The 18,137-nt window shown below is 43.2% G+C and overlaps 1 protein-coding gene across 2 annotated transcripts in view; it reads left to right on the top strand.

The window, feature by feature from the left end:
• The window catches only part of NSD2 (nuclear receptor binding SET domain protein 2), a 117,864-nt gene that overhangs the window by 24,816 nt on the left and 74,911 nt on the right, over positions 1–18,137 (top strand). For both annotated transcript variants that reach the window (XM_073610923.1, XM_073610922.1), the window contains exons 2-3: positions 14,398–14,985; positions 17,308–17,470. In XM_073610923.1, coding sequence (XP_073467024.1) covers positions 14,458–14,985; positions 17,308–17,470 — 691 coding nt within the window. In that variant the 5' untranslated portion in view covers positions 14,398–14,457. The remainder of the gene's footprint in view (positions 1–14,397; positions 14,986–17,307; positions 17,471–18,137) is intronic.

Raw genomic sequence — 18,137 nt, 5'->3', positions numbered from 1 at the left:
ATGCAATTGCCCATAAGTGCCGCCTATCAGTACCATCTATCAGGGCCCATCTGTCAGTGCCCATAAGTCCCACATATCAGTGCCAGCCACTTGTCAGTGCTACCTATCAGTGCCCATTAGTCAAACTGTCACATGACATCATTAAAAAAGAATCGGTATCGGCGAGTACTTGGGGGGGGGAAAAAAATTATCAGTACCTATACTCAGTCTTAAAGTGGTATCGGGACAACCCTAAATATATGCTTATTGGTGTGTTATTTTTGGTATTAAAAAAAATAAAATAAAAAAATTGTAGCAGATTACAAATTGGCGTAAATTGATGAAGAAATTGGATAATATTTTAATGTTTTTTTTATAGCGGAAAATAATTTTTATTTTTTTTTTCTACAGCGCTACATGATCGCAATTGTCACTTAAAGTAATGCAGCGCCGAATTGCAAAAAAATGGCCTGGTCATTAAAGGGGGTTAATTCTTTCCGGTCCTTAAGTGGTTAAAGGAGCAGGATCCATTTGCAAGATTTTCAAAAATCTTTAACTGATGTGGACATCCTGGCCTCCCAGTTTAAGTACAGTTCCAGCCTAAATCTTAACTAGTCTTAATACTCTCCCCTCCCTTCCTAACAGGCATCACCAGCTGTTGAGCGCTCTCTCTCCTCTCCCCTGCAGCTGCCACTTGCTGGCACAGGGGATAACATGACCGGACCAGAGCAGGCTATTATATTGATTCTCGCTGTCTTTTGGGTCTCATGCCCAGCATGCATAAGCAGTGTTGCTTGAATTTTCTCAATGAATGCAGTGTTCTCTGATTGGACAAGATGGCAGGGCTGCTATGTCACGATATTCAACTTGTCCTATCAGGAAATGCCTTGTATTAATTGAGAAAAATACAGGGCGTTTTCTGAAAGGCACCCATGCGATCCACCCACTGTGTTTACTATACAGAATGGCAGTCACTCTGCGTTGGGACTGCGATGACCACCGTTTGCTGCAGGTCATAGACCGGTATTAAAGCCACTGTGGCAGTATGACAGCCAGAGAGTCTGCATTTTCAGGAGCGGGCGGCAACAGCAGCCTAAATATTTATCTATATACAGGTTTCGTTTATGATTACTTCAGTGTGTCGCTGTATTTCTGCTGGAGACTTGTTTTATATAGTGATGTGAGGCTGGTTACAGGCCCTCTATGCTAACATGAATGTGTGTGATTGTGTTTTACATGTTGCCCAGCATCTTTTGTTTGTACCTGTGCAGTGCTGCCTCGTGTGTTCCTATGGCTGGGAGTAGGCCTCTAATGTGAATAACTAGAGATGCACTGATACCACCCCCCCCCCCCCCCCCCCTCTTCTTTTTTTTTTTTTAATTTTTTTTTTTTTTGTTTTTTCCAAGAATGAGTACCGATACTACTTTTTATCAGATATTTACCGATACCTATTTTTCTTCATGCGATTTGAGCCCATACAAAATGGTCTCAAATTGCACTGCAAACAATCGCATGTGAGTTGAAGAGGAATGCAGTGCGATTCCTGTCTAAATCACTTGCAGATTCCCCCACCACTCCTGTGTGAACCCAGGCTGAAGTCACTATGCAAAGCCTGGGTTCACACAGGAGCGGTGCAGGAAACCACAAGTGATTCGCACAGGAATCTCGCTGCATTTCTATTCAAATTGCATGTGGTTTGAGCCCATTAAAGGGGTTGTAAAGGTAACTTTATTTTTTAAAAAAAATAACTAACATGTCGTACTTACCTTCACTGTGCAGCTCGTTCTGCACAGAGTGGCCCCGAACCTGCTCTTCTGGGGTCCCTCGGCGGCTGTTTCAGCTCCTCCCCGCAAGAAATAACCACCTTAATGCGAGCTCCCTCGCATGGTGGTTAGTTGTTGCGGGCGCGCTCCCGTGATACAGCCGGCGGCTATAGCCGCTCGCTGTATCACTTGGCCCCGCCCCCGGCGTGCCGCGTCATCGGATGTGATTGACAGCAGCGCGAGCCAATGGCTGCGCTGCTTTCAATCCATCCACTGCAGCCAATCAGTGACCAGTCTGAGCTGCAATAGAGATGACGAGAACGAGCAGCGGAGATTCGAGGTGTCAGGTAAGTAAAACGGGGGGGCTGGGGGCGGCGGTATTGTCAAACGTTTTTTCACCTTAATGCATATAATGCATTAAGGTGAAAAAATTTTTACCTTTACAACCCCTTTAATTTTTGTATGGGCTCAAATCGCAACGCACGAAAAAGGTATCCGTTTTAGTTATCGGAGCATTTGCACGAGTTCACTCGTGAAAATTCTTAGCTTCAGCATTGGTGCAGCCCTATGACCCAAGGATGTGCAATCTGGGCAGGACCGCTCATCAAAGATCTATGGAGCTGGGCTTGAAAGTAGTTGTCCTTTGACTTCTGATCTTAGGTTCTGCCACCACCTCTATGTTCAGATTATGACAGCAGATGAGGGACTGTATGAAGTATGGGGTGGATTTTAGGGCATAAAGTGCATAGAAAGAGGCTGGTGGAATATTTGGTGAGTTTTTGGCATGCACTGTGCATACATAATTTTATTTGGTGACTTTGCTTTAGGCACACTTTAAAAACCAAGTAACCTCTATTGCCTGTCCAAAATGGCAGGTTTGCTAAGTACTTAATCTTGCATCTGCCAACTAAAATACAAATTCCTATTCTACTGCTAGTGTGCAGTAAGCCGCATCACAGCTGTCTGTTGCTTGATGCTTTAATGTGGTGTTCGTGTTTTATTACTGGAGATGATGGTATTACTAGTGTACTACTTTGATAAATGGCATTTTATTTTTTGGATTAGAAAATGTTTTGGGCAAGCTTTGGTACAGATAATTTTGTGAGTGTAGTCCGTGATATTTGCATATTCAAATATTGCCCGTTTGAGATGACAAGTAATTATTAGCCTATATACAGCAGGCAAAATAAGTACTGAACACGTCACCATTTTTCTAATTAAATATATTTCTAAAGGTACCATTGACATGACATTTTCACCACATGTCAGTAACAACACATACATACATACATACATACATACATACATACATACATACATACCAAAACAAATAACTTCAGAAATTATGTGAAGTATTGAACATGCTAACTGAAATCCATTTAAAACTTCGTACAAAATCCTTTGTTGGTAATGACGCTTGAAGACGCCTCCTGCAGGGTGGATTTGATTTTAAATCGAGTCGGATTAAATCACTGGTAAAAAGGCTCGATTTAAACCGACTCCTATTTAAATCATCATTTTTAAAGAGCAACTGTCATCTCTGTTCTGCAGCGGCAGCTCCTCTGACCCGCTGTTGGCTCACTGACAGTCCTATTCACTTTAATGGGACGGCTGGTGATGCAGCAGTGACACAACAAGGTGAGGGACGTGGTGGATGCCCATTAACAGGCTCTGCCATGATAGATCTGAAATAACAGGTGCTCTTTAAAGCGGAGTTCCACCCTAAAGTGGAACTTCCGCTCATCGGATTCCTCCCCCCCTCCGGTGTCACAATTGGCACCTTTCAGGGGGGAGGGGGGTGCAGATACCTGTATAATACAGGTATCTGCACCCACTTCCGAGTATAGCTAGCCGCAGACTCCCCGCCCACCCCCGTTGTGTTGTGGGAAATACACAGTTCCCACAACACAACGGGGACCAGTGTAGACGCGCAGCGCGACTCGCGCATGCGCAGTAGGGAACCGGGCAGTGAAGCCGCAACGCTTCACTTCCCAATTCCCTCAGTGAGAATGGCGGCGGCAGCACCCGAGGATCGAGGGACGGCTCGGTCTCGGGTGCCGACATCGCTGGACCCCGGGACAGGTAAGTGTCCTTATTTTAAAAGTCAGCAGCTGCAGTATTTGCAGCTGCTGACATCTAAATTTTTTTTTTTTTTAGTGAAACTCCGCTTTAAATGTAAGGAGATATAATATATATATATATATATAATTTTTTTTTTTAATTGTTCAGTGAGATAAAACTTGACAAACAGAGAAAATCTGTCAAATCCTCCCCCTTGCTGTGAGTGACAGGTGTGCTACATATCTCGTGCACTAGCCTGAGACGTGCAGTATTTTTTTTAATTCCCTCCCACTCCTTTCTTCAGCAGCTCTGCAAAGATTGGCTGTTCCACACCTCAGCATGATTGGGCTTGCTGAAGTCATGTGGTTACTTTCCTGTCTTTTCACTGGATGTTAGAGATCATAGCAGAAGTTCAGTGTAAGAAATACACAGGAGAACATGCATATTGACAATGGGAGTGTAGAGGTGGGCGGGGAGTCTACTGACATCACGACTCCACCCACCGAGCTTCAGACAACAGACCCACCCACAGAATCTGCAGTTTTTCGGGTCTCATAACAGACAGAGGGGAGACATTTGACAGGTAAAGATACATGCAGGAGGCATGTATATCCTTATAGATAACCCCTATGGCAGTAGTTTAGAAAGGATGACATTGGGTTTACATCCACTTTAATCTTTGCAAACGAAATGAAGGTTTCCTGTTTGGAATAATACGCTGTGAGGTTAGTAAAACAGCGATATCAGAACCAATTCAATCATTCAGTTTGCAGTGTACTTAGATTTGCAAAACAATGGGATAAAGGAGTATTCCTAAACGTTAGGGTTTTTTTTTTTTTTTTTTTTTTTTTTTTTTTTTTTTTTTTTTTTTACGGTTACTGTGAAAATGTGTGAATGCATCAATGCAGTGCATGTTATCTCAGCTTGGATTCTTTGAGTTTATCAAAAATGTTAATATTGCCGAATATACAGCCTCATGCGACATAACTAAGCTCCATTTCATGCTGAATAAACTATATTATTAATGTATCTTAAATAGAAAAATGGAATCGTGCTAATGAGGAAACTGGTGTCCATGCAAATGACCATCAGTCCTCCTTATAAGCGAATAACAAAAAATGTGTAAAGCATATAAATTATAATGAATGAATCAATATAAAAATGAATAACCAATAAGTAATCCATCAAAAGTGCATTCTTCATGTGCAACAGTGAAGAACATTTGTATGCAAGTCCATGTGTAAACACAAAATGAATCACCCAGGTGATTATTAAAATTCAGTTGAGCTCCTGCTGGATAAGGACAAAGTGCTTGCTCCACCACCACATATAGAGAGACTGGCCGCTTACCAGAAACTCATGACCCCCCACTACAGAGGGTCAGAGTGAGCTGTTTGAACTACTTGCTCCGGACCACCACCAAAAGACCGAACAAAGGCACTGGGATGGAACATCAGGGGCCTTGATATATGATGGAATGGTTCACAATTGCGGGACGTCAAACTCTCGGCAGAGTGGTTGTAATATAAATGGAAAAAGCTACAATAGTGTAAAATCATATGGCTTTATTAAATCGCGTCGCCCTGGAAGACGTAATTTTATTACGAAACGCCGCATAGGGCGGAGCGATGTGTTTGCGTCACCTCCCACCGCTGTTGTGTTACCAGCAGGAATGGCTGTCTGTGAACTTCTGGTCGCCGCTCCAGACTTCTTTCTAGGCGCTCAACTTTAAATTTTACATGTGAGTGTTTACTTTTTTTGATAAAGCCATATGATTTTACACTATTGGAGCTTTTTCCGTTTATATTACAACCACTCTGCCGAGAGTTTGACGTCCCGCAATTGTGAACATTTTCATCATATATCAAGGCCCCTGATGTTCCATCCCAGTGCCTTTGTTCGGTCTTTTGGTGATGGTCCAGAGGAAGTAGTTCAAACAGCTCACTCTGACCCTCTGTAGTGGGGTCATTTCTGGTAAGCGGCCAGTCTCTCTATGTGGTGGTGGACCAAGCACTTTGTCCTTATCCAGCAGGACCTCAATTGAATTTTAATCACCTGGGTGATTCATTTTGTTTACACATGGACTTGCATACAAATGTTCTTCACTGTTGCACATGAAGAATGCACTTTTTATGGATTACTTATTTGTTATTCATTTTTATGTTGATTCATTATAATTTATGTTTTACACATTTTTTTTGTTATTTACTTATAAGGAGGACTGATGGTCATTTGTATGGACACCAGTTTCCTCATTAGCGCGATTCCATTTTTCTAAGTCAATTTTATTGTGTTTGTGTTGCATACAGGAATCCGCAGCTTTTCAATCCTTTTTATTGTTTGCACAATTCACCTATGCGCAGTTACACCCCCCCTTTTTTCCGATCTTAAATAGAAAACTATCTTTTTAGATAGATTTGTGCTTAAAAAGCATTTTATCAAAATAAATTTGGAGAAACTAGTCACATTGCTCAGGTGTGATTTTTTTTTTTTTTTTTTTTTTTTTTTTTTTTTGCCCATTCAACACAGTCTTCAAATCTTGAAGGTTCAGTGGGCCTCTTCTATGAACTCTGATCTTTAGTTCTTTCCATGGATTTTCTATTGGATTCAAGTCAGGTGATTGGCTGGGCCATTCTAGCAGCTTTATTTTCTTTGAAACCAGTTGAAAGTTTCCTCGGCTTTGTTTGGGATTATTATCTTGCTGAAATGTCCACCCTTGTTTCATCTTCATCATCCCGGTAGATGGCAGCAGATTTTTGTCAAAAATGTCTTTGTACAATTTTCCATTCATCCTTCTTTCAATGACATGAATGTTGGCAGTACCGTATTCTGAAAAACAGCCCCACACCATGATGTTCCCACCTCCAAACTTCACTGTTGGTATGGGGGTGTTTTTGGGGTGATGTGCCATTTGACTTCTAAACATGGTGTGCATTATATAAGTGTTGTGCAGCAAACTTTAAAACAAGCTTCAATATGCTTTTTCTTCCATAATTGAGACTTGGGTGGTGAGCGTGCGTACAGGCCATGGCGCTTGAGTGCATTACTTTATTTTCTTTGAAACAATTGTACCTGCTAATTCCAGGTCTTTCTGAAGCTCTCCACAAGTGGTCCTTGGCTCTTGGACAACTCTTCTGATTATTTGCACTGCACTGTCAGAGTTCTTGCGAGGAGCACCTGGTTCCTGGCAGGTTTATGGTGAAATGATCTTTCCACTTCTGGATTATGGACCTAACAGTGCTCACTGGAACAGTCAAAAGTTTAGAAATCCCTCTGTAACCAATGCCATCAGTATGTTTTGTAACAATAAGGTTGCAAAGGTCTTGGGAGGGCTCTTTGCTTTTACCCATCAAGTGATGTTTCTTGTGACCTTGCTAATGAGAAACCTTTTTTTTAAAGGTCATCAGTTGAGAATCAGCTGATATGAATTTGCACTGACAAGGGGCAGGATTGCTTTCTAAATGCTGATCAGCTGGTGTCTTGGCTTTCCATGCCTTTTTGGCACCTTCCTTTCTTCATGTGTTCAATAATTTTTCTCTAAGCGTCTTCCTGGACAGCCCATGAGACCTTGGGCTCCTACCAGGACAGGAAACACGTTACCCCCACCAGATAAAAGGGCAGTCCTCCAGGCCCATGTCGGTTGTTTGTGTTTTACTCCGGACGGGGGGTAACATGTTCCTGGAACCTGCTCCCATAGGTCTCATGAGCAGGGGCTCTGTATGGCTATTTTTTGGGGCATATCTCTTACCTCTTCCTCTGCCAGAAGCAGCATCACCGCTGGGGAGGTTGACTGTGCTGCTGTTCCCTGTCCTCAGTGCCTGGAGAGGGCCAGGACCGGTGTGAGGTCGGGCTCCTAGCACAGTGCATTGCATTAATAGCTCAGCTGAGCACCGGTTCTCCTTCCCTGCCGACAGCGTGGCTGATCTGTGCAGGGAGTGGAGGAAGGACGCTCGAGGGGGCGGAGCTATTGCGCTCCAAGCTGGCCCATAGGAAGTGCCTGGAGAGGGTTACTTCCGGGGCATATGACTTCATCATCGGGCGCCGGAGACGCGGTTCCAGTCTCCATAGACTGCGCGAACAGGGAACGCTGGCTGCTGGTGTTCTCGTTGTAAACCAGCCAGGCCGTGGTGACCAGGAGGGGCAGAATGGATCCTTCAGCAGTACCTGCACAGGCAGCGGATGCGGTTCCCAACACCAGCAACTCACAGGTAAGCCTGGGGTGTTTTGTCACCACCTTGCTATCCCTGTGAGTGTTCCCTCCCCCCCCTCTGTAGTAGTGTGTGTAAGGGGACACATTTCCTCCCTCCTGCATGTGGTGTTACGGAGTGATTGGGTGGCCTTTTAATTACATTGTGGGTCATTTATTTTGTCAGACCAAGACTCAGGACAAGGCCCAGGCGCAGCCACTAAAGAGGAAATGTGCGGTTTGCGCAAACAAATTGAGCTCCTCATGGAGCAATGCTGTTTGTCGCACCTGTATAGAAGGCCTAGTAAAAGATGACCCAGTTGCCTCTTGCCAGAAGATGCTTACTTCTGTTAGGGATGAGCTTGCGTCCATCTTTAGTTCTTTTAGGACACTTATTGACAAGCTCCAGACTCCAGCAGAGAGTCCGTCTTCACAGAAGACATCGGTCAGCACTCCGCAGCTGGCAGAGAGTGAGGACTCTGAGGCTGAGGTCAGATCTACCCGTTCTTCTCCGGAAGAATCAGGGTCAGATACAGAGCCCAGGGATAGAGAATCCACTCGGGGCTCAAGATTTAAGTTATCTGTTGAGGATGTGGATGACTTATTAAAGGCTAGCTATACTACCCTTGAATTGGAAGAGGTTGTTATCCAAACATGATCTTATGTATAAAGGATTGCATAAGAAAAAAATCCAGAGTTTTTTTTCCAGTTTATAGTTCTTTTATACTATTAAACTGGAATGGGATAATCCTGAGAGAAAACCATTCTTCTCTAGTAACCTAAAAAGGTTTCCTTTTGATGAGGACACTGCGCAGCCGTGGAATAAGAATCCCAAGTTGGACGCACCTCTTTCAAAGGTTATCTTTGGCAGATAATCTGGCAGATTATCTCAGCCGTCACAGGATAGACCGAGACAACTGGTCCCTTCATCCCGAAGTCTTTGCAGACCTCACCAGGAGATGGGGTTATCCCGTAGCGGATTTGTTTGCAAACCGAAACAACCGCAAGACAGAGATACTCTTTTCCATGAACCCGGCAGACCAAGCCTTGGGGATCGATGCTCTGGCAAACCTGTGGCCTACAGGCCTATGTTATGCCTTCCCACCAATCGGACTGATTCCAGAAGTCCTCCAGAAGTTTCTGCTAGAGGGGATTGATCTCATTCTAATTGCCCCATTTTGGCCCAAGAGGCCATGGTTTTCCCTGCTACAATCTCTAGTTTCAGAGACTCTGTGGAGTCTTCCGAAAAGAGAAGACTTACTATTGCAGGGTCCAGTATCACACCCTCAGGTGGTTTCCTTAAACTTGACGGCCTGGTATCTGAAGAAAAGATACTAAGCACCCAGGGGTTCTCTGACAAGGTAGTCAAGACTCTCGTAAATTGTAGGAAGCTGGTCACTAGAGCCATATATTCCAAAGTTTGGAAAAGGTTCAACTCATGGTTATCTGAAAATGAAAGATTAGCTCATGATATTCCGTCCTATTTTGGAATTTTTCTAAGAGGGTGTCGACAAAGGTCTTTCAGTTAGTACCCTAAAGGTACAGGCGGCATCTATTAGTGTGTTCCTCCAGTTTTCTCTCCTGGAAACTCCCACTATAGCCAGATTTTTCAAATCTATATCTAGAGCCTTACCAGTACTGGTGAGAAGTTGTCCAACTTGGGACCTGTCCCTAGTACTTAAAACTGGTAGAATTTACGTTTGAGCCTCTGGGAAGTATTTCAGTTAAGTTACTTACATTAAAGACTGTTTCTTATAGCTGTTACCTCAGCTCGTAGGGTAAGTGAGTTGCAGCCCTATCAGTAAGGGAGCCCTTCCTCACGATTTTTGAGGATCGAGTTGTTTTACGAACCGATCCAAGTTTTTTGCCCAAGGTGGCCAGTACATTCCACTGATCTCAGGACATTGTACTTCCAACCTTTTGTAGTTCGCCACAGAGCGACCTAGAAAGAAAATGTAGGTTTTTTTTTTTTTTTGGCCGTAAGAAGGATTCTCTAAGTCTATCTTAAGGTCACCAAGACCTTTAGGAAAACTGATGCCTTATTTGTCCTCTTTTCTGGAGTTCACAAGGGGAATAGTGCATCTAAAGCCACATTGGCTAGATGGATAAAGCAAGCCGTCTCTGAAGCTTACAAAATTAGGGAGGTTCCTACACCTTTTGTTACTGCGCACTCAACTAGAGCCTTGTCTACGTCTTGGGCTGAGATGGCTGGTGCCTCCACCGGAACAAATTTGCAGGGCTGCCACATGGTCCAGTTACTCGACCTTCATTAAACATTATCGCCTGGACCTCCCATCAGCTCAGGAGCAGGCGTTTGGTCGTAAGGTCCTTCAGGCAGTTGTCCCTCCCTAGACTGGTAAGTTCTGGCTCATTGTCTCATGGGCTGTCCTGGAAGACGCTTAGAGAAAAGCTGAGTTAGACTTGACTATAACTCCTTTCGTGAGCGTCTTCCAGGACAGCCGGATTCCCACCCGGTATTGTCTGAAGTTATGTGTATTATGCATATGTTTTGCAGGGTCCTACGGTTCTTGAGAAGACTGACATGGGCCTGGAGGACCGCCCTTTTTATCTGGTGGGGGTAAGGTGTTTCCTGTTCTGGTAGGAGGAGCCCAAGGTCTCATGGGCTGTCCTGGAAGACTCTCAGAAAAGAAGTTACCGGTAAGTCTAACTCAGCTTTTCCCTGTGTCATACTTCTTTATTACACATAACTTAATGTCTGAACTTGTTTGTTTTGGTTTCTTTATAAGTATGGATTACATGGGTTGTTACTGACATGTGGTGAAAATGTCATGTCAATAGCACCTTTAGAAATATACCTACCTGGAAAAATAGTGACGTGTTCAATACTTATTTTACCCGCTGAATAGTCCTATTAAAAATCCTAATGTGCATGGCTGTGAAAGGTATTTTAGACAGTCTGTTTATGTGTTATTCTTCAGGAGACTGGACAAACAGTGCAGTATAACTCCTTCCACTCCCAGCATGTTTTGTTTTTTGTTTTTTTTTTGTAAACAGACCTCTGCACTGGGAGAAGCAATATTGTGCCCTTTCTAGGGCTGCACCGCTTTCAATAATGGTGCCTGGCAGCTGCTCTACTGGTCCTTTGGAAGCACTGACTAGGCTGCCCTACTGTGCATGAAGTGCACACACCCTCACTATTTCCTGCTCTTAGAACAAGAAACAACAAATTTCTCCAGTTATAATAAAAGGAATTTACCTGGTCAGTCATTGTTTACCTCCATCAAAGGGAGTTTCTGGACAATTGATGTTTACTTGCATGTCCTCAACTTCCTGGTGCATCAGTACTACCCGTGTTTTGCTATGGGCACGCAGCATTACCGTGTGGTGCCTGTCCACTGCACTACAGGTTTTACCAAAGGTGCTAGCCCCTTTTTTTTGACAGCTAGAACAGTTTCATTGCTTGGAGTAACTGGGTTTGATTCTAGAAGCGACCCTGTGCAAGGTTTTCTTTCCGCTGAATGCTTCTATGTTCAACTCAAGTATTGCTCATGGATAGTGAGTCGCAAGTTTGGTGCTGGAGTGTAGAAAACCAAAATGCTCTGATAGGTTCTCACAATGGATTCCAGCCTGGTGTGGGCTGGGGAGGAGTCTTTGATACCTAAACTGAGTTCAAGGTACTTGGTCATAGGAGGAACAATGCTATGATGGTGGCTTATACAGTAAAACATTGGTTTGAGAGTAACTTGGTTTGAGAGCGTTTTGCAACACAAGGGAAATTTTTTTGATAAATTTTGACTTGATATACAAGCGATGTCTTGATATACAAGTAACGTCATGTCGCAATCGAGTATAAAAGACAAGGGCGCCGTAGCAATATAGTTACATTTAATGAAGGTGCAACATTTAGCAACTTACATGGTTGATAAAAACAGGCATGTCTAAGTATGCAGGCATCTGGGGGTAAAGCTGTCCACCTAGGCCATCCTCCGCCTTGCCATCGACGTCATCCCTTCCATGCTGTGCTCAACGAGCGCTTCAAGCCTTTCTTTCAGATCGCTCTATTGCAGGGTAGTCGTCACAATTGCAGACTGACAGCAGTGAGAGCCGGTCGTGCCCGTTTCTAATCCTCAACAGTGTGAGTTTCTAAATGTTGTACCTTCATTACAAGTAACCATATTGCTACGCTTAGAGGCGCCTCTCTTCTCTTTTATACTCTGTAGCTCCTTCTGGATTTTGCTTTTAATCCCGTATATGGTGGCTGCCATTTGTGGATGGACATTGGTTACACAAACTATCACATTGCTATAATCTTTTTATATGGACTATAAACTGAAAGACCCATGAATAAATGGTTGTGGAACGAATTACCTGAGTTTCCATTATTTCTTATAGGGAAATTTGCTTTGATATATAAGTGCTTTGGATTACAAGCATGTTTCCAGAACAAATTCTGCTTGTAATCAAAGGTTTTACTGTATTGTCAGGGGTGATCCAGAGGTCTTGTGGCTTTGTTTTTCAGTCCCAATCTGCTGTGCATATCCCAGTGTGTGGCAAATGGACTTCAGTCTTCAAGATCTAAAAAATCTTCACCCCAAAGTGTTTCAAGCCCTATGTTGGAAGTGAGGAAGGCCAAATGTTGACACTCCTTGCTTTCAGGTTCAATGACAAACTGAGCAGTTTTATCTCCATATCCTGGCATTCTCTATCCTTAGCAGTGGATATTCTGACTCTGTGGAATAAGATTTAACCTATGTTTCCTCTATTTTTAATTTCCTTTCTAGGTAGGATTGGGATGGAAGGCATCTCAGTGATCCTTATCTCACTAAACTGGTACTGGCCTTGTCAGGCTCCTGGCAGACTTTCTGTGGGTTCACAGATTGCCCCAAAAGGCTGATTTATCACCCAGCTTCTCGGTTGTTGACTTTTATGGGTTGGCTGTTGAAGACCAAGGCTTGGGGGACAGGGAACTATCCGATTCAGTCATCCCTATGTCCCTTAAAGCTAGGAATTGACCTCTTGCAAAGTCTCATCACAACTGAAAAGCATATATCACCTAGTGAAGGCCTTCCTACGAAGATGTTGCTCCTATTGTTTCTCTTGTATGTTTTTTAGTGACTCTATGGGATCTCAGCCTGGTTCTATAATGTCTTGAAAGATCGCCCTTTGCACCAATCAGGGATATTTCTTTAGCCTTTATTTTGCAAGTTTGCTTTTGTAAGTTCAGAACTGCTTACTGGATGTTATGACCTCTAAATCATGGGAGGATCCACTGTACTTGTATCAGATTTTTTTTCTAGGCACCTGGCCAGTCCAGCTTTATGTAGGGTGCACACTCTCCATCCATATACCCATCAGAGTAAAATATACATCTTTGCCCCCTCCACACCATCTTTTCTGCTGTTAGATGGTGCCACTCTCTGCATAAATGTAAAATCTCCAATAGTGTAACCAGTAAGAAAATTTTAAGATGGTAAAAACCTACATATAGAATCCAGAAAATGAATATCCAAAGTACCACGTCTGTCCGCTTTGAATATACCAGTGGTCATCAACCCTGTCCTCAGGGACCACTAACAGGCCAGGTTTTATGTATTACCTTGGGAAGATGCAGACTAGAATACTGCAATCACTGAGCAGCAAATGATATCACCTGTGATGAATTTCAGTTATCTTGCAAACCTGGCCTGTTAGTGGGCCCTGAGGACAGGGTTGATGACCACTGGAGTATAGGATTGTGTATATGGTGATTTTTCTACTTTATTTTTTTTTCTCTCTTGCTCGAAGTAGAAGGACTTGTGGGCCTTTTTTCCAACATGATTAGTTAACTGTTAATGCTGCTGGCTCCATCCAATGTGTTTCGACCATTGTCGAGGGCTGGCAGGGAGACATACTTGACCGTTTCAAACAAACCTGAGTTTCTTTTCTTTATTCAGCTGCACCCCCTCTGACATTACTACAGCACAATGTAGAGACAAGCCTTTCAGAGCTCTTCTTTTGAGTTGTCACTATTGAGATTGGGGAAGAGAAACACACCCCTCTATAACTGAAGTGTTCTGCTAGGCATGGCTTGTTTAGCAGTACACTTGTTGTAGAGGGGTGTGTTTCTCTTCCCCCGTTCTTATCATTCTTATGATCTTCTTCTTTTGCTTTGTTGCAAAACTGAAACAGTGGGAGGGGTCATTTTAGGCTTTCCTAATAACTTTGTTTGCTAGTGTCCGATCTCCTAAATGTAATTGCATAACCCCATGTACCGGCATACGCATCCTGTGTCTCGTAATGTATTCCAAAAAACTTATTTTATTCATAGATCAAAAAGCCTATTCTTTCGAATTTTTAAAACGCAATGTATTTTTCTTTACAATAACATTTTAGTATTCAGTTTTATAATTTAATATGTGGGTGTTTTTTTGTTTTGTTATACTAATTTTTTATCCTTTTCTGTTATAGTAGTCGAAGACTGAGAATACTACTTGAAGTTCTCTGCAAAATTTTCAGCACTTGAGCAAAATGAAGCAAACTCCTCACATAATAGAAAACTCGACTGTGAAAGCCGCTAGCATTGAGATGAGTCGCGAGTGTTCTGTATACCTGAGCAGAACGCCGATTTCCACCTCTGTACAAGAGGGGGTCATACAGAAGCTAAATGGTCATGATGCACTGCCGTTTCTCCCAACTGACAAACTTAAAGACCTGACTTCACGGGTATACAATGGAGAGTCCGGTGCTCGTGAGGCAGATGTGCCTGTTGACTCCCAGGAAACTCAAGGTTCTGAGACTCCTCCCCACACAACTCCCACCAAGAACGGCTCACCAGAAATAAAGTTGAAAATTACCAAGACCTATATGAATGGGAAACCTCTCTTTGAGTCTTCCATCTGTGGTGAGCAAGGAGAAGAAGCGGCTAAACCAGAAGAAAATGAAGGCAAAAACAAGAAAGAAAGGAAGCGAAAAAGTATAAAGTTTGATACCTCTGAGGAAAAGTCCAACGAAGGAACTCAAGCAGATTCTGCTCCTGCTGAGTCGTCTGAAGAAAAGGTATGTATGCGTTCTTTTTAAAGTCCTATGCACTCTGGAATTTTTTTGCACAATCACCATTGTTCAGTAAGGAAATGGCTAGAACGCTAGTTGTCTGCAGAGAGCATAAACCTACAAATTTTAAGCTCAAACCTACCCCATTCTTGGCTTTTTTAATGTGATGTACCACCATAAGGAAGCTCAGAAGGTTGCGGGTTCAATTTAAAGCGATTTGTAAAGGTTCTTTTAAAAAATAAACATGTTGTACTTACCTGCTCTGTACAAGGGTTTTGCACAGAGCGGCCCCGATCCTCCTTTTCTGGGGTCCCCTGACGGGCTCCTCCTCCACATTGAGTGCCCCCCAAGGAGAGCTGCATTCCATGGGGGGCACTCGTGCGGGCGCGCTCCCGAGTTCTGTTGTTGGGTCCAGTCACACAGACAGTATAGTTTTGCTAGACTCCACTGCTCGGATAGTAGAGATACAGCTCTCCAACATGTCAGCTTCTCTGCTTGCTCCTCCTCTTCCCTGGCCATTCACAGGGAACTTTGGAAATTGTGAATGGGTTTGCAAATTTCAAAGTGTTTTTTGTGATTGGGCAAGGGGAGAGGAGGTGCAGGCAGCCAACTGCAAGTAATGCTGCAGCTGCTGTATAGGAAACAAATTGGTGTGTGTGTGTGTGTGTGTGTGCGTGGAGGTTGCCATACACCCTGTTGAATTTAATGCTATGTGTGTGCCAGCAGATTCCTCCACAGTAGTCACTCCAGGGAATCTGTTCCAAACTTATTATTTTTTTTTTTTGTCCACCCAACCCTCTTTTAAGCTCCTGCTTTGGGGGCTGAGGGAAAAGGTATTCTGAAGTGGCCAACAGTGCCGACTCTCCATGGGCACTACCAGACTGTCCACGCCTTTTCCAAGGTCCTGCATTCCTTCCGGTGTCATGGACTTTGGCTTCGATGGCTTGGCTGTTGAAGTCCAAGTCCTGATGCTCCGCCCTCTTCAGCCCTCTTCTTATATAGAGTTTACCACCACATGTGGAAAGCATGCTTTGCTTGATGTGAAAAGGGAAAACGTTATTGCAGAAAATGCTCCATGGCATTGACTTCTTATTTTTTATATTTTTTTTTTTTTTTTTTTTTTTTTTTTTTTATTAGCCAGGGCTAGACTAGTGTTTAGCCTTGAACTTTAAAAGGTCAGGTTTCTGCCTTGGGGGTGCACTTAGAGAGACTTCTGACTTGCTAATTCTGAGTGTGCTGAGGTTGCCGACACAGATGGCAGCAAGTTGCACACTCGTGGCTTTTTGGATGTCTACACAAGGAGGGCATATTAGCTGCACATACAATCTTATCGGAACGTTGTTTTTGAGACGAATGGTGTGGCGGCAGGGTCTGTTTAAGATTGCGTTTTCAGATCTCGTTTAGGTACAAGAGGTCTATAGAAAACTGGACACTTGGCGCTTGATCTCATTTAAAGTTCTGTAGGTTTAAAACTAGTGTAATGGCAAAAAAGTTTTCTATTTCAATGGCCTAATTTCTATGTTAAGGAATCTGCTTCTAAAAACAGAAAGTTCTCCATTGATTATAGGGCTTGCCCTTGGTAACATCCTTTTTGGTTATCTAGAGATTTAAAGATGGCACTTGTACAGTGACTATGGGCAGGTTTGCAACTTATAAATTATCTTTCTGTTCATTAAAGCGGACCTTCAGTGTTTTTTTTTTTTTAACTTTCCGTCTATTACGTTTTCTGCCCTTGTTTTAACTTTGGATAGTAAAACATTTATTTTTCTGCCAGTAAATGCCTTATACAGCCCACTTCCTGTTTTTTGTCTGGTCATTAGCCTAGGCTTATGACATCATGCACAGGAAGGGGGGGGGGGGATGAGTCGTAAGAGGGCCAATGAGAGCTGCAGAGCTGGAGGTGTGCCTGTGTCTCTGTAAATCCAGGAAGTGAACAGGTTAAATGAATGCAGCCAGTTCGTTCTGCAGCTGGTCCGGGCTCGGGAAAAATCCCACCCACTGAGAGCCTGAGCCAGCCCCTCCACAGCCCAGTGCTCCAGAGAGCCGGAGATTTGACAGTCATGGCTCTCTGCTCAGAGTGGAGGGGGGAAATGAGTGACCAGCAGTGTTGGATCACTACATTCTCTGGGTAGAGCCAGCGGGGGACAGATGCAGTTGGGACCGGTGCTTCCCACCCCAGATTCTCACAATTTTTAAAAAGGTGAATTTGGCATTTAAGCTTTGGAAAGACCATTTTCTGCCAGACATATTTTTTTTTCTTATATTTTCTGTGTTATACTAACTTTCTCCATTTTATAGTAATTTTTTTTTTTTTTTTCCCCCCAAAAGTCTGTTTCAGATCTAGACACGTCCATTGAGCAGAAAGAGCACAGTGAAATTCCGTGTAAATTCACCGTTGGAGATCTTGTGTGGTCTAAGGTGTCCGGATATCCATGGTGGCCGTGTATTGTGACATCTGATCCTGTTCTTCACAGCCACACCAAGATCAAGGGTAGGTTCTGCTTTGTTAGAGGCCGCTACAGCGGTTATACTTCAAGCTTTCTCTTAAGCGGAGGGAACGCCCTTACGTTGTTTATATTGGGGGGGGGGGGGGGGGTGACTGTAATGTTTGCATATCAGCCTTGGCTTGGAATGTTACGTTTTTCTTAATATGAGTTAATTTTTAGTTTTCAGTTTGAAAGTGATTATCTTAAGTGCCTTATTGAACTTGTGGGCCTGAAATTTAGCTTCGTGAGCAATATTTCTGAATAGAAAAATCCATGCACCTAGCATAGCCTGCAGAAGACAACTGTAGTCATAGTAGTGTAACTTGATTCGTTGTATTCGACTGCTAAATACTTGTGGATTGTGGATTCCCACCATATACAGTGGCTTGCGAAAGTATTCGGCCCCCTTGAACTTTTCAACCTTTTGCCACATTTCAGGCTTCAAACATAAAGATATAAAATTTTTATTTTTTGTGAAGAATCACCAACAAGTGGGACACAATTGTGAAGTAGAACGAAATCTATTGGATATTTTAAACTTTTTTAGCAATTAAAAAACTGAAAAGTGGTGTGTGCAAAATTATTCGGCCCCTTTACTTTCAGTGCAGCGAACTCACTCCAGAAGTTCAGTGAGGATCTCTGAATGATCCAATGTTGTCCTAAATGACTGAT

This window comes from Aquarana catesbeiana, linkage group LG01 (genome assembly GCF_042186555.1).
Source record: "Aquarana catesbeiana isolate 2022-GZ linkage group LG01, ASM4218655v1, whole genome shotgun sequence".
Classification (NCBI taxonomy): Eukaryota; Metazoa; Chordata; class Amphibia; order Anura; family Ranidae; genus Aquarana; species Aquarana catesbeiana.
The sequence above is the reverse complement of the archived record's forward strand: the minus strand, read 5'-3'. Positions and strand labels throughout refer to the sequence as shown.